Consider the following 22,591-nt stretch of genomic DNA (forward strand, 5'->3'; position numbering starts at 1 on the left):
TTACATATTGAAAGGCTAGAATCCTTACCTTTCTCTGTTGCTGAAACCACTACTGCTACATGGCTTGTTCATGGATTAATTACATTACCATTTCCCTTATACAAATTTACTAATTGTATGCGGTATATTGCTATAGGACGGTATGAACCGCTATGCAATGCATTCCTCCATGAGGCATGGTCGTTACCATACACATACAGATGTCTGAAGGATGGAAAAGAAGTTAATCTTAATGGTGAGGAATGCACACAGTCACCTGACCATTCATTAATATGCAGACACATCCAGTTACACGGTTCTTGTAATCAGGACCGGCCAAATTTAGCATGTGTTTTAAAAGGCACGCCAGTTCCAGCAGTAGTACCCACATTTACATTATTGACTAATGGTAGTTATTTGCTTTTAAACAACGAGGTATGTTGTGGGTTATTAATTGGTGTGGCTTATGTGGTAACTGTATCAGAGCGTGTGGTGTGTTGCAAAAACGTTCTATACCCACCCACACATGGGTCTTCAGATGTCTCCATCTGGCCACGGATACCAACCTTGAAGGCGAAGTTCAATGGTTTAAGCAGAATAAGGGCCCTTTTGTCTCAAAAACAAGTGACCCTGAGTTCGGCCCGGGAAAATTATGTCCTTCACATAGCTAACACACGCACAGAGGTGCAGGCGCTTTTAAATACTGACTTGCCGTTTCATTTCTGCGAGCTGGTGCACCAGATCTTTAATGCATCTTCCACGACTGGGCTCGCACATTTTTTTAAATTGGTTAGCAGTGGCCTCGTGACTACATTTGAGAAAATCTTTGGTATCATTCCCACGTTTTTCCATTCTATTTTTTCAAGTTTGTTTGGTGGACTACCTGTTTTACTGGCTGTGGCTGCGGGCTTTTTGTTATTGTTTTTCTTTATAAAACATGGATGCCCATCCTGCGCAAGAAGCCGTTCAACGCCTCCTGACACTGTGCCGTAATCGGATGCTCAATTACTATGGAACATTGCCGCTTGCAGCATTAAGCACGGCTTATAGATTGTCATTTCGGTTCACTGACTTCACGTGTGTCCAACCTGTGTTTCACTGCCTGAGCTGCGAGTTCGATTGGGCCATTGATTTGTGTCTATGCTTGAGGACTGCTCCTGACGTCGATTTTGATCAGCTAATGCGTCCCGTAGTGGCTCACGAGCTGATTTGTTCTGGCGAAAGAGTTATGGCCTTGGCAGCGATAAATGGAGTACTGGGTCAATGGGAGATCTCTGCAGCGGCGCATGCCTTTCTGACACACAGCGTTCTGGTGAACCCACCGAGTTGTCCTCTGACGTTACAGGAGGATCCGATGCTGGAGGAGCACGTATGTTCTTTCCCATTGCTGAATTGGATTGCTGAACTATTTTCGGATGATGGCAGTGATTTCATACTGGAGGCTGTTGCGACTTACTTTGCATATACTGTCCAATCGTGAGATGCCTGGGAGGATTGCTTTGTTATGGAATATGACTTTCCCCTTGCTGAATTGGAGGGATGAACTGTGCTCAGATGATGGAGAGTTCAATCATGTGATGTCGCTGAGAATAACGTCAATGTGGCACATGACTTTGGATATCGGATAAGTGCCTTGTTTTTTCTCTTACAGACATTTGGATTAATGCGACCTGGTCCTACATTTCATATTTTGGAGACCTGGCGGATAACTTTTGGTTCGAAAGTTTTGTTTTTATTTTTAGATTTGAGGCCACTGTAGGCATTCATACATATTCATTCATACATAATTTTTTTAGCTTATTTTAGCTCAAGATTATTGAACTTTGCTTTCATTTTATGTATCTGATTTAGTATTGCCTTTCCCTTATGTTTGACGGTGCTCGGATCATTGGAGGGGTGTCATATGGATACTTCGTTACATATATTGCGTTAAGTTAGCATGAGTGTATTACATGTTTAAACAGCCATTTTTCCTTCGGCTTCAGTTTTGCACACAACACCTACTTGTTGTTGTCGCTTTCACCCTAGAAGCGGTGATGTGATTTATTTGAGAATAATATGTTATTACTATGCTATCAGCTTTGCTTGGTACACTTGGTACAACTGTCTGCACACTGAGAGCTGCACACTCTAAGAATAACCTAACACAAGGTTGCTGGGAGGCCTGATCCTCGCACCACATTAGACATAACACAAATAATGTTGATGCCAACATTTTGGGCTCTACGCGGGTTTAAGATAGAGTTACAGGGAATGAACGTAGACACTTGGTGCTGCGCATGAAGAGAGCTGGTAGCTGTTGATGTGATCTACTCCTACTGACATTTAGAGGTATGGGTCCGCCCTGCTAAAACCCGAATGAGACCTTCTTAGATATAATATAATATGCTAAATAGGGTGCGCAAAATATAGGTGATATAGATTTCTATAGATTTTGCATTGTAACATGCTATCACCTTTTGCTTACTATGGATTAGTGACTATGCTGCTAACTCTGATTTTTATAATCTGCATTTTGGTATTATACAAGATACTGCGTTTGAGAACCTTGCATTGAATAATAAATATTTCAAACTTGCACGTGTGTTCTTTGACTCTCAGTTTTGGTTTGAAATGATTATATAACGAAAGAGTGTTCATGTGTTCCACGATTCCTGAGGTATTCTAAAGATCATGTTCTGGTTTGTCTAAGACATGGATCATTTCATAATGATCCATGAGACACTGTAGCTAGCTAGGTAAGGGGATTTCTGACACTGAGATGGGTTTTGGATCATCCTAACTCACTGAGGTTCTAGATCTCTATGCACAGTTCTGTGGGAGAACGGAAACCCTGCTACAATGTGACACAACCAACCTGAACGGTTTCACTGTATGGCAGTCTATATAAAAGAAACACAAGAACAACAATTGTATATAATTTTCCGTTCTGAATATCCGCATGATTAGACTCAGTGCTGTGCTAAATTTTTGCGCCTTTGAAAAAAACATATTTGTACATACTTCTATTGTGGCAATAATTCCAGGCCACAATAATTCTGTGGCGTAAGGTGAACTCGAAAATTATAAGTACACTCTCCTGGGCAAATATCAGACACGATTTGGTTTCTCTGAGTTTATAATCCAGAATCTATGAGGGAAAGAACACAAAACAAAAATCCGACCTGTCTTAAAAACGGGGTTTCTTCCTCAAAGTGCCTCCTATTTAATGTTAAATACCCAGAAGTCCACGCCCTGCCGCGGCCGAACCAAAACGAATCTCTGCCATTTTTAACTGATGAATCGAGCCGCCGTTCCGCTTACTCATACCCCAACGCGGTCTCCTCGTGTGCGAGTGTCGGCATTGCTCAAAACTATCCCAATATATTAGCCTGCTAGATCATGTGATAACGTCTCCAGCACGTGATCACGTGGGCGGTTAAGATAATCTCCATCTTTGAACAGGCAAGATACTTGAGAGTTCTGTAAACATTGGGAAATTATGGTGGTGTTTTTCATGTTTTGTCACTGGGTGACACAGTGATACTTATATCGACAATTGGTGCAAAAATACACATAGAACTACATTACAACACATAACCTATCAATTTCGCATGCACCTTTTTGCACTAGGATAATAATGAACGTAATTGCTGTTATCTATTGCCGACTGTGATTACACCCAAGTTGAATTATCACCTCAATAACTGTATGCATGCACAGTCTCTAATTTTGAAAGTGCTCGCACACAAGTTATATTCAGCCACATTTATTTCCCTTTGGAAGCACATTTGTACTGAAAAAAAGAAGCGAATTACGAGTAATGTGAGTTCTTATATTGTTTTTTACCTAGCCGTGAACAAGTCGCACATACAAACTTACTGAGGCGACGAAACACGTGTTGGCTTGGGAACACTTGACTTACTAAAAGCTTGAAGACTGATTAAAAGAAGAAAATATCAACTGATTAGTTTATGTTTTATGTGTGAATAACATCTGAAATGATCAATTTTTAATTTACGTGAGCTGGGGTATACCAATCTGCATGAAAGTCTACCTCTTTTATAGAAAACTACAAATGGACCATGAGACTCTGTCAAATGCTTTTCGTGCATTCAGCAGGTTCCAGTTCCCCTTCCCAGTTTTGGCTGCACCATCAAATATAACACACAAGATGATAGACGGAATGTGGCACAATGGCAAAACATTCACCCCCAGTCACAGATCTGGGTTTAATCCAAGCCACCCTTGTCCAGACATGGCCATATGCAAATCAGTCTTGACCCTGTGCCTCATGGGAACAGTCCAGCACAAACTGCCAAGCCATGTCTTCCCTGAACCGGAATCAAGCATCCTGGGACCGGTTTCTGGCTATCAGCCGTCTTCAGCCAGGTTAGCTTGACTCCAGTGGCTTAGTGAGCACAGGACCCACGTCTGGGCATACCCTTCCCACATTGGGTGAACAGCAAAACACACAAGATGATGGACGGAATGTTGCACAATGACAAAACATTCACCTCCAGTCACAGATCTAGGTTTAACCCATCATTATTTTGCGCACCAAACCCCCCCAGTTCAGACATGGCCATATGTAAATCAGTCTTGACCCTGTGCCTCCTAGGAACAGTCAAGCCCGAACTGCCAAGTCAGTTCTTCCCTGGACCGGAATCAAGCATCATAGGACCGGATTCTGGCTATCAGCCATCTTCAGCCAGGATAGCTTGACTCCAGTGGCGTGAAGAGCACTGGCCGCACGTCTAAGCATACCTGTCCCACTCGGGGTGACAAATGCAAAATCATCAGTTGATGGACAGAATGCAGAACAATGTCATACATTCACCCAAGTACAGAGATCTTGGGCTAAATCCTAAGAGAGAGGCGTCGAGCCACTCATACCAGCAATGGGGTTAAAATAGATTCAGTATGTGACTGAATTAAAACATTCTGCACACGAGGGGGCATATTATCAAGGGGGACAATAGGCAATTTTCGCCGCTCTAGAGGCCGTTTTCGGACGCTAAGCGGCGAAAATTTTAGCACCCTATTAGCAAGCTGTTGCTAACAGCAGCTAGCAACAGCTTGTAGGCGATAGCGAGCGGTTTGGGCCCCGCTTTGCATTTCAGCGATATTTATCGCTAATGACATGCAAAGTGGGCGTTCCCAATCTGTTAGCGACTGAAAACAGTCGCTAAACTCGCTATTGCCTATTACCAACACAGGCGTAGCATTGGAAATAGTTGTGCTAAGCGCGAATATCTCCAAAAACTAACCTGCTCAGACAAGTTCTTAGCCATTATATCCAATGGGAGGTGGATATAATGGCTAAGACCCTGTTAGCGTTAATGCATGAATATCGCTGTATTCTCTGTGATATTCACGGATTTCGCCGCTATCGCCAGGTATTTTATCACTTTTGAGAGAAACGTTGCTAATAGCACGTTATCTCAGCAATAAAATCCGGCGATGCTTGGCGATAGAAAAATTGTCGCTAAGCCTAGTTAGCGATAATTTTCGCTAGTTGTTGGTAATATGCCCCTAGATTTGTTTGTGGAAACGTGAAAATGTCAAACTAATGATGGGAACCGTAGGTGAAATATCCATGGGAACCGCAGGTGCAATATCCGTAAAGTGGTGAGCCAGACTACACTGATGTATGGGTAAAATTGGCAAACATGATCTCTCTGGATCAAGCAAGAAGAAATATCACATAATGACAAGACAATAAAAAAAGTAACATCGTGGGATTTGGTGGCATGGCCGTGGGCTGAAGACTGCAGTAAGCCACATGGTTTCCTCGTACGCTATTTCAGACGGATGTGTGATTGGCAGGTTGCTGAACATGGGTACTATTTATCCTACCTAAACAAAAATTCTAAACTTGAAATCACTACATCAGAGGACCCAGACCTTTTTCTTTTTAGTTGCTTGGTGCCCCAGTAATCAAGAAACAATTGATAACTTTGTCAAGGACTGTCCAGCATAAAAAACATACCATGAAGAAATGGATAAAGCCTGTAATGGTTGATTACGGAATTCGCTACAGCAGTATGGTACACTACAATTGTGAAAACATTTAATAAAAGTATCTAAACATCCTTACTCAATTTGGATTGTTGATAACAGGAGAAATTAAATCCTAATATATACAATTTCCAATAGGTTTTAACTTCATGTATTATTGATGATTTATTATAATTCTTTTCAATTGATCGTAATATTTTACACTTAGTAAATGCTTTCTGAATATTATATTATATATTTACATTTTTGGGGGGAGTCGGGGTTGAACTAAAATAAAAAACTGAATTGCTGACATTGCCAATTTTGGAAGGAAGTACTAGGATTTCCTTTGTACACACAACATGTCTGAAGCATTTTCCATCTTGCGGGCATTAACATAGGAATATTTCACTAATCACACTAATGCTCACAGTTTCAGAGCTACAGCAGCAGGGGACTTAGGGCCTCATTTAAAAGAGGCCAGCACTGCAGGAGCATCACTTGTTTTAATGTTCCGGTGGTGAAGACCTCTCAGTCATATCTATGAGGCGAGGCAAAGCCACCCTGTGTGGCTTTGCATAACCTTGAAGATATGGTGTGAGGCAAAGCAGCGAAAATCGCTATGTTGCCTTAGTGTGTGTCAAGGAGGTGTTCAATGGACATTGCAGTGGGTGTTCACATGCAACACTCATGGATTTTGACGCTGCCCCAGATAGACAAAATCACGTAAACCTAAGGCAGCGTAAATAGCCTACACCTGCCCAGGGGAGGTGTAATGAGGAGAAATACATTAATTTCTTTTCCTCTGTCTAAGTGTGCTGCATTCTGCAGCACAAATTGAAGTAGGAAGCGCCTCCATTGTTTTTATGAAGGAAGATGTCCCTTTCTGTTCAAAAACAATTTTTCTTACAATGCAGACACCCTTCAGTATGGTACAAAGCTGCCTGCATTGGCGCAAGGCAGCCAAAATAGCTGTAGCGCAGTGGGAAAGGACAAGAATGCACTGTATATCATAAATATGATGCATTTCTGTACTTTCCTTTTGACGCAGGGTAGTGTAGCAAAGTGAGTTTCTGGGCTGCCTTGCGTCAGCCACTTTGTAGTTCTTATCCAAGAAGGCCTCAGCTCCTTACATCCTTAGAGGAGGGCCCATATTTCTAAATTGCACCCTCAGATTTAACCCAGGGCCTCATTTACAAGTGGCCTGCACAGCCGGAGCATCACTATTTTTGACGCTCCGGTGGCACAGGGCTCTCAATCATATCTATGGGGCAAAGCAAAGCCACTCTCTTTGGCCTCATAGATATGAGTAATGCACAGCAGCGCAAAGCTCTGTGTTGCCTTACTCTGTGTCAAGGATGCGTTCCATGGCGTTGTGATGGATGTTCAAATGCAACACCCATGGATTTTGACGCTGCACCAGATTGACAAAGCCACATAATCTGAGGCAGAAATGTTGTAATCTGCATTCTGCGGCACATATAGAACGAGGAAAACATCTACATGGACTGTTTTTTGGGCAGGAAGGTGTCCTTCCTGCATAAAAACAATCCTGCCAACAATACACACACCCTTGCACCATGGCACAAGGGTGGCTGCGTTGGTGCTAGGCACCAAATTGTGCACCAGCTGAAAGGACAGGAATGCGTCATGAAAATAATTTACTCACCTGTAAACTGTGGTTCTCCAGTATTGGTATCTTTTTTTTTTTTGTTGAAAACCTTTATTTAACATTTGCACACATATACAAAACCGGGTCTACAACCCCCAGGGCTGGCCGCTAAGCAGTTCAGTATAGTTTCACAGTCAGTTTCAAAGCAATTGTCCCTGGGGATCACAGTAGCTCAGATTACCAAGTACAGTGGTTGAAAGTGCAGTTCGATGCGAAACAGGATAGGAGGTTTTCATTTTCAATATAAAATAGAAAGGATCAGGTATCATATAGTGTCTCGGACCATGGGAATGGGGCCGAACAGGAAAACGATGCGTCCATACCAAGTTCGCTACCCTAGCAATCAACGGCGTTTAGACATGCGACATCAGGATAAACAGCACATTATTAATATCCACACCGTCCTTGTTGTCCGCCCCCCAGCACCCAGGCCCCGGAGAGGTCTAGGCACAGGTGTAGAGATGAGGATGCAGAGAAAGCCGAACCCACTACACTAACCCGGAAAAGAAAGGAAGAAAGGCAAGAGAAGAGAAGAAGAAAAAGAGGCCATAGAACAAAGACAAAAACGAAATACCCACCCCCACACCCCCCCTCCCTGCACCCCTGCAAATGACTACGGCCACCCCCCACGCAGCGTGCCTGTCGCCCAGCAACCAAAGCCCGAAATATAGAAGAAAGGGAAAGAGAAAAAAGTAAGAAAGCCCCAATCGAAAGGGGAAATCGGAGAAGGGCGTAATACTACGGACTCCCGGTCTCCTTCCCCCAACCTAGCCAACCCTGCCCCGGAATCCGTTAGGACAGTGAAGCAATCCCGTCAACCATAATTTCACATCGATAAACCCAGACAAGGATCTCAACCCTGACCCCTACGATCAAATGTACTGAAGTCGGTAATTAAGGGAAGTCCCTTACACACAATGTCCCATAAGTCGGCAGAACAGGAGCGCATAGATGTAGATTGCTGGTACCACCATTGCCCCTCCCCATCTCCGAGGCCAAGCTTCGTCTCATCCGCCATCTTGAACGACCAGTGGAGGAGGGGGATCGACAAAGTCCAAAACAGCATACAGTACAAAGTAGAGGATACCACAGTGGGGACGTGTAAATGTTCCGAAGGGTGCAGGATCGAAGGTTTCAACAGTTCAATTGGGTGTCCAGGCACACTCCAGTCTGGTAAATCCGACACAATGGGGGCAAACACTGTTTCCACCGCCGGGTCTAAATACACCTCCGAAGCGTCCATTGCAGAGTGGGCTGGCTGCCGGGTCGCAAGCGTCGAGTCAGGGTCCGGTCTCGAGCCTGTGACTTCATCCATCGCAGACAACAAGGCGCGAGTCTGAGCTTTGATAGTGCCCTGAAGCGCCATAAGTGCCATCATCACCGTTAACAAAGACGGGCCAGATCGAACCCGCTCCTTTGAACTTATTCTGTCCTCAGGCATGGTGATCCCAACGGAGAGGCGCCTTCTCCGGGGCAATGTGAAACGGAGCAGGGATAAGCTAGGAGGGAACGGCGGTCAGCGAGCAGTGGTACGCGGCGAGGCGCCGATCCGGGGGGCTCGGCGTTATGGATGCCGGATCCCCGGTCAGGGACCCTCACAAGACAGTACCTTGCGTCACTCGTCGCCTCCCACGCTATAGGGCACCAGGCAGCTGATGGTAGCAAAACAATCGAGAAAAAGTTCGAGTGAACCAGAGACCGGGCCCAACCACATGCAGCAGCCCGTTGTTGTTCAGCTCGGACCCGGCAGGGCCAGCACTAGAGATCCCGGCTTCCCAGGTAGGTTAGGCCTCAGTACGTTCTTCGACGTATCTTTGCTCCACGACGGCGGAAAAACTCCGGGATTGCACCACTGGAGTGTGGGACGGATCACCCACACGGATCCGGTTCAGGTAAGCAGGATTGTCAACAGGATAGTGAAGCGTAGGACGGAGGTCAGCGGAGCCGGGAGACTATGCGGCCATCTTAGTTGGTGTTGTAGCTCCTCCCCAGCAGTATTAGTATCTTTATTAGATTCTCATGCTTGAGTCATTCCCTGTCGTCGAAGTGGGATTCCCACGGTACATAAAAAGCAATAAGTAATTACTCTAACATTAAAGTTAATAGAGAATAAACATTTCCTTTAATATCTCGTCCTAGTCATTAGATATTGTCCATACTCCAGCCAATCAGGAGACAGCACCCTGTAGAACCCTCTCCAAAGAGGCTCCGTGCTCTCAGATTTTCGAGCACAAGTGTATTATAAACGTACAACAAGAAAACAGAGAGCCTCTATGGGATGGTGGGTGGGTTGCATGTGAATCTTTGAAAAATACTGCCGAACCACAGTTTACAGGTAAGTAACTTATTTTCTTCTCCAGTATTGAGGAATCTTTCATAGATTCACATGCTTGAATTAGAGTAGATGGCAGTTATCACATAGGTATGATTTTTTCATACAGAAAGAATATTGTAAACAGAGTACGAAAGAACACTGTATGCTACCCAATGTAAAACATACTTATCCCTTATTCCTATATATCTATATATATATATATATATATATATATATATATATTCACAGAAAAAACCATAGGTTATAGACCATATATAGTTAGGAATTTGCATTTACAAAACCTTGAAAATTCACTGAAAAAACCATAGGTTATAGACCATATATAGTTAGGGATTAGCATTTAAAAAACCTTATTTTATTTGCACAAAACCATTGAAATTCCATATATAGTTAGTTGCACTAACTATATATCGCGGACCCGCAATCCACTGCTAATGATGTCACATATTACATCATTCATGACATGGTCAGTGACATCACTGATGACATCACTGATGACATCTCAAATGACATCACTGATGACATCACTGATGACATCTCAAATGACATCACTGATGACATCACTGACATCTCATTTGACATTACTGATTACATCACTGATGATATCATTTATGTGATAATACATCTTCAGACTCTAATATAACCTTTGATACACTCAGTGTAAACAGGCACTCACAGACTGTCACACATCCATGGAGTTACTCACACACCTATTCAGTCATGCAAAGAATCAATCACATCTCCATTTCCTTAACTATACAGTTATACACACCTTACTTATTCAAACATATACTAACACATATTTACTCTCTTATACAATCCTTGATACAAGTTCACAATGATTCATACAGCCACTCTCACATTCACTGACTCTTATGTTCAGTTATTTATATATGTCAACTCTCACATGGAGTGTGCTTTACATATGTACTTACTTTGACATGTAGAACTGAGATATCCATTCACTCACCAATATACTCATGCACACAGTCAACTGTCCATACAGCTGTTTCTACATGCACTTTTGAACCCATACACCTAGGGAATCAACCGCTCACACATCTATGCACAGAGTTATACACCTCCCAGCCACCCACACACACACTCAGTCTCCCATACAAATACTTGGGCAACCATTCAATAACCCATATAGTTACTGATATAGCTACTGATTTAAACATGCAGCAGTTTACAGAAGAACATAAATATTGATTGCCAAATTAAGACACTTTAATCACTAACCCATGCACTCAGTGAGACACATTTAATCATTCTCTCATACAGTCAGTCATGCACCTACTAAATCCTTCATCCAGACACTTATACATCCACTCATTCTTCAATATGTAAGACATATTTTAACTTTACAGAAACATACAGTCACTGGGTGTTGTCATCAGTGATGTCATCAGTGATGTCACTGACCATGTCATGAATGATGTAATATGTGACATCATTAGCAGTGGATTGCGGGTCCGCGATATATAGTTAGTGCAACTAACTATATATGGAATTTCAATGGTTTTGTGCAAATAAAATAAGGTTTTTTAAATGCTAATCCCTAACTATATATGGTCTATAACCTATGGTTTTTTCAGTGAATTTTCAAGGTTTTGTAAATGCAAATTCCTAACTATATATGGTCTATAACCTATGGTTTTTTCTGTGAATTTCATTGGTTTTTTAAAAGCTAATATCTATAGCTGTAAAATATATTCTTTATTAAGTGACGTATCACGTAGCCCGTGAGACGCCTCATGATGCATCGCATAACCGTGACGTATCGTCTCTGCAGCGCAAACCAAACCCAAAACGTAAGCGCGCCAGAACACGCTTAAAGATATATATATATTTTTTAACCTTAATTAGACAAAATCCACACGTGCACATATCACAAACGTTCAAAAAACACAATATGTCGGACTCCCGTTACGCTGCCGGTTAGCTGCCCGGTTAACGTACCAGGAAGCACCTTTACCGCGAAAATCGCAAATTTTTTTTTTTCACCCCCCAGGGAACTTTAATAGCCCCCTCATCAATCCTAGGGGTTCAGGAGGGGTCTGCCTTACCCCTTTCATTCATTTACACCTTTTTTTTTCCCACCTCTTGTCTCTCGATCCCACAGAGAGACAAGATGGCGGCCGCTCCAGACTGTTTACAATGATAACAGCCAATCAGCTTCTCCTCAGACTCCCGTTACACTGCCGATTAGCTTCCCGGTAGCTTCCCGGTAGCTGCCCGGTTAGCTGCCCAGTTCGCGTACCAAGACGCGTCTCTACGGCGAAAAAATCGGATTTTTTTGTTTGTTTTTTTTTGGCCCCACGTGGTTTTATAATATCCCCCTCATAAATCCTAGGGGGTCAGAAGGGGTCTACCTTGCCCTCTTTCCTTCATTTCCCCCTTTGTTTTGGCCTCCTCTTGTCTCTCGATCCTACCGAGAGACAAGATGGCGGCCGCTCCGGACTGTTTACAATATTGACAGCCAATCAGCTACTCCTCAGACTCCCGTTACACTGCCGGTTAGCTTCCCGGTTAGCTGCCCGGTTAGCTGCCCGGTTCGCGTACCAAGACGCGTCTCTACGGCGAAAAAATCTGATTTTTTTTTTGGGTTACACTGCCGGTTAGCTTCCCGGTTAGCTGCCCGGTTAGCTGCCCGGTTCGCGAACCAAGACGCGTCTCTACGGCGAAAAAATCGGATTTTTTTTTTTTTTTTGGTTACACTGACGGTTAGCTTCCCGGTTAGCTGCCCGGTTAGCTGCCCGGTTCGCGAACCAAGACGCGTCTCTACGGCGAAAAAATCGGATGTTTTTTTTTTTTTTTTTGGGCCCGGCGTGGCTCTATAATATCCCCCTCATCAATCCCAGGGGGTCAGGAGGGGTCTACCTTGCCCCCTTTCCTTCATTTCCCCCTTTGTTTTGGCCTCCTCTTGTCTCTCGATCCTACCGAGAGACAAGATGGCGGCCGCACCGGACTGTTTAGAATGTTGACAGACACCGGAGAGCCAATCAGCTTCGCTTTGCAAAGTTCCGATACGCGAAAAGTTCGCGAACCGGAGCGCTGCCCGGAGCGCTGTTACAGATATATATCTTGATTTAAACGTTAATTTCTCAAAATCCACTGAAGCACATATATTGAGACCTAGCAAAGGCACATCGGGCTAACAGTCCCTACAATTTTGCCAAGTTTCGTGGAAATCCATTCAGCCGTTCGGGCTAAAAGTGAGTCCAACCGCCCTATGGAAATTAACATGGGAAAAACGCGTTTTGGGACCCCCCTTTTTTCTCGGCCCCCCCTTGACGAACCCCCCCCAAATTTTCAGGAGCTGCTCAGAAACAAAATGTGCCATTTTCCTGAAAATTTCAGCCGATTCCGTCCACAAACGCCAAAGTTATTAGACATAGAATTTTCAAAAGTCTCATAGGAAAAAAATCCTAACTATATATACCTACTGGCTATCGCCAGTAGGTAATATATATATGTATATATATATATATATATATATATATATATATATATATATATATATATATATATATATATATATATATATATATATATATATATATATATATATATATATATATATATATATATATATATATGAATCACAAATGCCCTTAAGCTTTTCCAGGACACACTCGTGTTTAGCCAGCCATCCGGCCTGTATGGATACTACTCCCCGCTTCCTCTCAGGTGAGCTGTGGTGCCTGACGCGTTTCGGGGCCAGCTGCCCCTTAATCATAGGCGGCTCGATAAGTGCACTTCAAAGGCTCGATTTTATTGGTGACATTTGCAAGCATGCTCATCATTGGTTCATGGTTCGTTTTTGAAATCATGTTGCATGCTGGGAATTGTATTTTCCATTCGAGTCTTGGGGTCACTTACTGGTTTGGAGCAGTCATTTAAATCCCTAAGTGGGATACCTTTGAGTTGTGGAGATACAATTTGATCCGGCTTCACACACTTTAGCAGACGAGTATAGTTCGGTCCGCAGCCCCTCCTCTCAGTTTCCCGCTGCCGGTGACAGGAGACGGTGCATCCTGACGCGGTAAGAGCTCCGCGCTGCAAAAATGAATCACAAATGCCCTTAAGCTTTTCCAGGACACACTCGTGTTTAGCCAGCCATCCGGCCTGTATGGATACTACTCCCCGCTTCCTCTCAGGTGAGCTGTGGTGCCTGACGCGTTTCGGGGCCAGCTGCCCCTTAATCATAGGCGGCTCGATAAGTGCACTTCAAAGGCTCGATTTTATTGGTGACATTTGCAAGCATGCTCATCATTGGTTCATGGTTCGTTTTTGAAATCATGTTGCATGCTGGGAATTGTATTTTCCATTCGAGTCTTGGGGTCACTTACTGGTTTGGAGCAGTCATTTAAATCCCTAAGTGGGATACCTTTGAGTTGTGGAGATACAATTTGATCCGGCTTCACACACTTTAGCAGACGAGTATAGTTCGGTCCGCAGCCCCTCCTCTCAGTTTCCCGCTGCCGGTGACAGGAGACGGTGCATCCTGACGCGGTAAGAGCTACGCGCTGCAAAAATGAATCACAAATGCCCTTAAGCTTTTCCAGGACACACTCGTGTTTAGCCAGCCATCCGGCCTGTATGGATACTACTCCCCGCTTCCTCTCAGGTGAGCTGTGGTGCCTGACGCGTTTCGGGGCCAGCTGCCCCTTAATCATAGGCGGCTCGATAAGTGCACTTCAAAGGCTCGATTTTATTGGTGACATTTGCAAGCATGCTCATCATTGGTTCATGGTTCGTTTTTGAAATCATGTTGCATGCTGGGAATTGTATTTTCCATTCGAGTCTTGGGGTCACTTACTGGTTTGGAGCAGTCATTTAAATCCCTAAGTGGGATACCTTTGAGTTGTGGAGATACAATTTGATCCGGCTTCACACACTTTAGCAGACGAGTATAGTTCGGTCCGCAGCCCCTCCTCTCAGTTTCCCGCTGCCGGTGACAGGAGACGGTGCATCCTGACGCGGTAAGAGCTCCGCGCTGCAAAAATGAATCACAAATGCCCTTAAGCTTTTCCAGGACACACTCGTGTTTAGCCAGCCATCCGGCCTGTATGGATACTACTCCCCGCTTCCTCTCAGGTGAGCTGTGGTGCCTGACGCGTTTCGGGGCCAGCTGCCCCTTAATCATAGGCGGCTCGATAAGTGCACTTCAAAGGCTCGATTTTATTGGTGACATTTGCAAGCATGCTCATCATTGGTTCATGGTTCGTTTTTGAAATCATGTTGCATGCTGGGAATTGTATTTTCCATTCGAGTCTTGGGGTCACTTACTGGTTTGGAGCAGTCATTTAAATCCCTAAGTGGGATACCTTTGAGTTGTGGAGATACATATATATATTTCTATACTACTATTATAAAGAGAGAACTTGTACCTTTTGGCCAGGTAAACTCGGGAACCACAGCACCAATCTACACACCCTATACATCTATGAAAATGTCAGGGTGTGTAGATGGACATAGGCTATATAAATTAATTTTAAAAAAGTAAATTAAAAAAATTACGTTTGTAAACAAAGTAGTCCCCTGAAAGTAGCGCTGGCCGGGACCTAGCGCTGGCCACGCCGCGACGTGCGTGATGACAACAAGGAGGAGGGCGGTGCAGTGACGAGCGGCACAGGTAAGGAAAAAGAAGGAGGCAGCAGTAAATCAAAATGTCGGGGCGGGAGGGGGCGCGAGTGAGTCTGGGCGGGAGGGGGGCGCGAGTGAGTCTGGGCAGGAGGGGGGCGCGAGTGAGTCGGGGCGGGAGGGAGTCGGTGCGGGAGGGGGTCGGGACGGGAGCGGGTGTACTGCCCCCAGCCCCTTTCTGCCCCAGGCAACTCTCACATCTCCCACCAGACCAAGAAAATACACAAGTCCTCATCACCCGAGAACATAACAAGTCTAAATCTGGAACGGCTCCGCGGATCCCTTGTACGGGTGGGGAGGGGGTAAGACAATAAAGTTTGCTCTCAAGGCTGTTGGTGCCATCACCCCCTGAAATATGAGCCACAGAAGAGCGCCCCCACCCCCACCCAACGCATCCATGCATCTGATAATTGGACACCCACTGTTTCTAAATCGGCAAATCTTTCTGACTTCCCGAGCACGAGATGAGAGACAGGCCCCACCACGCCATCACCTTCTGCAAGGAATCGGCGTCAGCAAGCAACTCCAAACAGATGTTAGTACTTTGGTGTCATTCAACCCCCACCCACACACAACGCCCCACAACAGGCCTCTTGGGCACAAAAAATGTATAAACCTTTACAGGTCTGTTAAGCATGAACACACCGCTGACGTGTTCCCACAAACGCAACGCCCCACAACTGGCCTCATTGTCACAAGGGCTTTACAAACCTATACACATCTGTAAGCATGAACACACGTCTGATGTGTGTCCCTCACACACACATAACGCCCCAATAACCGGCCTCTGTCACAAGAGTTTCTGCCCCAGGCAACGCTGGGGCGGGCTGCTAGTATATATATATAGCTCTAAGTCTCCTCCCCAGCCGGGAAAGAAAAAGGCAGCACTCGCGGGGTGTTTTGTCAGTTGTCCAAATTTATTCAAGCGCTTCTCACAGACGCGTTTCGGGTCAAGCCCTTTATCAATGTGTCAACACGAGTGTTGCACCGAAGCTCATTTTAAACTGCAGCGTGCGTTCTCATACAGAAAGTGAAGTAGGACAACTCATTGGTATTGCTTGAGGGCCATCTTGGAATGTGCAAAATCGGCAAAGACCGTATACACCCAGTTCATAATTAAAACTGAAACATTTCATATTATCAAACATGTATAAACATATTAAAACACATTTAACAATGTTACATTGAGCCGTGTATCGGCCTGATCAAGTCGTTAATCGACGACAATTGTTTGACATTCAATACACGTGAAGATTGTTTGAAAGCATTTATGATTATTAGCTTTTTGGTTTAGTTCTCAACCTTAAGTAATGTCCTCGTGTATATTTAACACACTACTGATCTTAGAGTGTACACATAAAATGAAGGTGTATAGTAGTACAGTCCAATAACAAGCACATCCCCATTAGTAAATCTTGCCGTGGATCGGCTATGGCGGTTCATATCGCTAGGAACCGCCGAAAAAGACCTCTTGGTGGTATGTCCTATGGTGATACAGTTTCGGTCGAGATTGGTTTGGTGGCCCTGGAAATGTGTCTCTAAGCTTATTTTCCTGGGTGAATGGCCAATTCTTCCCCACTGTCAAGGCCTGTTGGAATTTTGGTTTGCAGGTCGATTATGTATCTTGATTCAAGGCGTCTGAGTTTATTAAGTCTGTTACCACCCCTCTCATGCTCAGGGACTTGATCAATCCCAAAGTATTGCAGATCATCTCTGTTGCTGCGGTGTTTGATGGCAAAATGTTTAGCTACAGGTGATGTCATGTCTTTGTTTGCTATGGCACGCATGTGCTCCAGGACTCTTAGTTTTACACTCTTGATGGTACTCCCTATATACTTCAGCTTACAGGGGCACATTAGACAATAAACCACATATGGTGTTTGGCATGTGATCAAGGAATTGATGGATCTACGATTTCTGAGACCAGGTATTTCATAACCTAAGACTCTCTTGCTATACGCGCAAGCTTTACATTTTCCACATGGGAAAAAGCCCTTAATTTCTGCCACAGTGTTGGTTCTTGTTTTTGGAGTGTCTAGATGACTATGTACTAAGAGACCCTTAAGGGATTTCGTTCTCTTAAAAGTCACCAGAGGACCGATCGGGATGTCCATCCCAATTATGGGATCCGTTTTCAGGATATGCCAGTTTCTGCGTAAAGTTGATATCAGAAAATTCGAGTTTAACGTCATAAAATTGAAGGAGGACCCCGCTCAGACTTATAGGGGACTGGGGGGAAGAAAGTATTTTAAAAGACTTGAAGATGTCCCCACTAGAAATGGACAGATCTAAGATGTCCAATTACGAGGAATCATTTACCCAAGTTAGGATTACTTATCCAAAAAACAGCAAGCCCTAAATTAGGCGGGAAAGGCAAAGGTACAAGATATACCCTAAGTTTCTAATACGAGTCTATGAGTTAAACTAGACACCCCCTGCACATTGTGTTCATGGTTCTTACTGTGGTACGATATCACATTCAAACATGACAATTGAAATAAAAAGCCTTTTACAAAAAACCATACATAAGTTAAAAGAAGAGAGATGTATTCACACTTTGCGTTTAGTAAAAAACTCTGTTGCACTTTATTATATTACAATAGTTTCTCGTTGTCACAATGATTTTAAAAACACATGTTATACATTTATTATAAAAGATTAAAAAACAAAGAATCAAACAGTCGACGCGGCGTTTCGGTATTTTTTGATAGTTGACCTTCTTCAGGACTGATTCTTATTTATAGTGGTTGTTGTTTCTCCAGTTAAAAATAAAGTTCTCTTCCCATGTTTGCACTATGGGCTTCGGAATGATGGACCGGTCAAGAGTTATTCAAATTGCGATGTCACTTATTGGTTGAAGTGATATTTTCTATAGTTCATCGGGTTGTCGCGTTAAATTTGATCATTCTTCTGCACATCACCTTTCTTTCTGTTTATGTTGCATAGGTTTGCAGTGTATTTGCCCACCAGGAGGAGCCACCGTTTTTTAACATTTTTCTGGCTGCCGTCTCTCTCCCTGTTTAATTGGGGTGTCGGATGTGGTTGCCAAAAACTGGTCCGTTTGTAAATTCGGTCCGTTCCTTAGTTTTTCAGTTGGCCTTCCAGTTCGAGATAACCCGATGACTGGAGACACTGACTAAGGGATTCGCCATCATAAGGCATATCAATCACTTTTGTTTGAACCTCTTGTCTAAAAGAAGTAGCCTTCAACCAGCCCTGATGCCTCAGGAGCACAGCCCCAGCCAGATAACGGAATGTTGTGGAACAAACATCCACTGCACGGTCAATAATCTCAGCAGAGATCCTTTCTCCCTCTTGTAAACTTTTTAATACTTCAGCCTTGGCTTCCTCCGGCAACAACTCTATAAAGGGGAAATGTCCGACCACATTTGCCTGTCGTATCTGCCTAAGATAGCAAGTGAATTGGGCACTCTGACAGTTGTTGCCTTCATGGTGGAAAAAATTTTGCTGATAGAATCGAGACGTCTGCCATCTCTATCAGGAGGGGCCGATAATGGAGATGCATGATTTCTGGCACGCGTTGTGCCACCTGTGATATCACAGAGCCAGGTTTAAGTTGCTCACTAAGGCAGGCAGGAGAGTTATCCAGAGCCTTGTATTTCTTTTCTAATTTAGGCAAGACTGCAGGAATTGAGGCTGTCGTCTTCATGACCTTTAAGCCCTCCTGTCATATGAAGTCTACAATAGGGATAGCCTAGACCCGTCTCTTTGTTTGTTCTTTAAAATCGTATAAGAAATAATCAGTTTGCTTGGTGACCATAAGGGCACGGAAACCTCCTATATCTTCAGAAGGTGAATCTATAGGAGGTGGAATGGAAGGCGATGGTGTCTGGATCTGGTGACCGTTCCATTCGTTAGGAAGGGATATTTCATCCAAATCTCCCTCTTCTCTTTCTTCATCAGTAGTATGAATCTCTTGGTCCTGATGTTGAGTTACTGTGGGTACTGGGAAAACTGGAGGGGGAGATCTGATGAGCAAGGAAGGCTGCGGAATAGGTGTATGAGGAACGGTAGATGTCGGCTCCGAGGGAGGAAATCTGCGGTAGTAATCCTCTACTATATGTTGCAAGTTTGAGACAAGAGACATTGGCATTTGTACTGTCTGATCAGCTTGTCTTTCCTGATTAGTAACCTCTGGATAAAAAACTTATTCTTCATCTTCATCATCCTGGCACTTTATTAGGAGGTCGGACGGACTGTGAGCAGCCCGAAACCTATCATCATCATCTGACTCCTCTTCAAATGCTCCAGAGTCAAAGATTTCTTCTGGATGTCAAGGAGATACTTTACTTGGAGAGGTATAAACAGGCAATAAAAGCTCTTGGCAAGTTTTTATTTTAGGCAGTTCTAAATCATCCCTAGAAGTAGGTAAAACCGACAATGGAACATGCATCGACGAGGATGTCCAGCCTACTACAGATGTCAGAAGATTTTATCAATGGTTCTTCCGTTGACGTTCTGGATGTCGACGAACTGGTTTGACGAGGATCTGTATCGGAGGTCTTCAGCCCCATTGACGAGGCTACCGTCAACAAGGCTACAGTGGACAAGGCTACCGACAATGAAGAAGATTTACCCTTGAGAGCCGCCGACATCCTCAGTGGCGACGGTGCTTCTGTCGAGGAGGTCCTGACAAAGGCCGCTTCTTTTCCGTCGACGATGACGATAAAGGCGACGTAGACATAGCAGACGGCATCACCTTCACTGATACGAACGTCAACAGAGAAGATACCGACGACATAATCATTTTGGTCTGAGGAGAAAAGAAAGTCGTCGTCGTCGAAACTGAAATTCTCGTTGACTAAAAGAATCCTCGACATCTTGTTTGTGGGGCAAAAATGTCACAGGAAGAGACCTTGAAACCTGCTTCGATTTTGAAGAGGATTTTGAAGGTGTAGAGGGCACAGATTGACCCTTAAGAGAGACAGATGCCTTTTTTGAAGATGAAGGCTGATCTTTCTGTTTTGAGGTGTGATGATGTTTTTTCAACACCTTAGCAGAAACCGGCTCTGCCTCACTAGCACTCTTTTTTGAAGCTGTTATCTTTAGAGGAATCACTCTCCTCTTCAGATAAAGGATTGTCCTTTGTCTTGCAGCTTCTGTAGCCACAGAAGAAAACGTCCTTCCCCATTTCCCAAGGTCTTTTGAGAAAATGTTCTACAGATTTTATAATCTCTCACCTGGTGGTCTGAGTGAAGACAGTAGATAAATTTTTTTGTGGGGATCATCTGAGTGAAGACTTAGTTTCCTACATGATTCATAATGCCTGAAGAGAGACCTTTTAGAAGAAGACATGTTCAGAAGCAATATCTGAAGAAACTAGAAGATAAAGTAGAAGTACTGAGCTGAGCTCAGGGAGACGACCTTCACACGACGTGCAGTAGAAAATATGAGAGCCTGAAGCCTCTGTGGAGAGGGTTCTAGAGGGGACTGTTGCCTGATTGGCTGGAGTTTGGACCATATCTAATGACTAGGACAAGGTATTAAAGTGAATGTTTTTTCTGTAATAACTTTAATGTTAGAGTAATTACTTATTGCTTTTTATGTACAGCGGGACTTCCACTTCGACGACGGAGAATGATTCAATCATGTGAATCTATGAAAGATACCCCAATACTGGAGAAATCAAAGATACAGAGTATTCCTGCCCTTTCCTTTTGACGCAGGTCAGCACAGCAAAGTGATATGCTGTGCTGCCCTGCACCAAAAACACGTAAATGAGGCCCTTAGTGTACATTTTAAACCCTGGGATTCCTGGATTTGCCTGAACACAAAAGATCCTCTCCAAGAGCAGTTATAAGCCAAAGATACAGCTACTGAAGTTTATGAATATCACTGAATACAAGTGATTGGTGCTATCCTATATCCCTTCTAACTCTGAATCTCTGGCAGTTGAAAAACCCAGAGGACCCCTCTTTGAAGGCATTTCAGTGCCAATTACAATCTGGAGTCCACAGTTTCTGATCTCCTGGACATCAATGTTTTGAATCAGATTCCAGTGCCACTTAGCAGCTGGGCACTCCCTTTTGTAGGAGGGTCTTAATATCAAGTTTTATGGTGCGTTATTTAAGATTGTTGGTTCAATAAGGACACGATCTGCTGAGGGGTTTGCTCGGCGCACACCAGACAGGAACTAAGCATACGTTTAGACAACTAAAGATGCATTTGTATCGGATGTATGTCGTTACAACGCATACTTTTACTCCGCATACCATTACAACGCGGATTTTACAACGCATACCATTACAACGCATAGCGCTTTGAGGTGCTGGATAGTGGTAAGTATAATTTACTATTCTAACTCCAGTCCCCGTGGACCCTAGGGAAGGTGTTGGATAGTAAATTAAACTTACCTCTTATCCTAGAGCGCCCCCCAGCGCAATGCGTTGTAATGTCATGCGTTGTAATGCCTGCGTTGTAATGGTAGTGCGGAGTAAAAGTTGCGTTGTAACGGGTGTATACCATTTGTATCAGTCTGATTTGTTGAGTGAGGGTTTCTGTTTGGACAAAACTGTCACATCACCAATACAAGATACGTCCTTGCAGGTCTGATTCTGCAGGACAGCAGGCAGGATTCTGTATCCCTATCCTGAAAGGATTAATGTACAACAGCAGACCTTAAAACAAATACTACTAATTACTTTAGTCTCAGTTGAATACATCATCTCAATTAATTGTTCAGTTAACCATGAACAGAGTAATATGATTTGTTGATCAAACATTTCAACAAACTACCAGCGGCGTGAACAATTCTAAAGCCTTCACTAATCCAAGACTTACCAGTTATAGTTTGAGTCCGTTTGGAAACACAAGCATTTGAATCTGACTGACAGACCACCGAAGTGCCAGTGCAGGTGGGTTTTTCATCGGTGGTGCACTTTATACAGGAGAGGGAATTTCCTAGACCAGAGGTGAAAAAAGCCCTTTGTTAGCTGATCCCAAAAAGTATTTAACAG

General features: G+C 43.8%; 1 protein-coding gene across 1 annotated transcript in view; it reads right to left on the bottom strand.

Moving 5' to 3' along the window:
- The window catches only part of LOC147701016 (phospholipase A2 inhibitor and Ly6/PLAUR domain-containing protein-like), a 773,169-nt gene that overhangs the window by 418,329 nt on the left and 332,249 nt on the right, over positions 1-22,591 (bottom strand). The window contains exon 5 of the mRNA XM_086929290.1: positions 22,416-22,535. Within this exon, the coding sequence (XP_086785416.1) occupies positions 22,416-22,535 (120 nt within the window). The remainder of the gene's footprint in view (positions 1-22,415; positions 22,536-22,591) is intronic.

The sequence above is a fragment of the Lissotriton vulgaris genome, chromosome 7 (assembly GCF_964263255.1).
Source record: "Lissotriton vulgaris chromosome 7, aLisVul1.2, whole genome shotgun sequence".
NCBI classification, from domain to species: Eukaryota; Metazoa; Chordata; class Amphibia; order Caudata; family Salamandridae; genus Lissotriton; species Lissotriton vulgaris.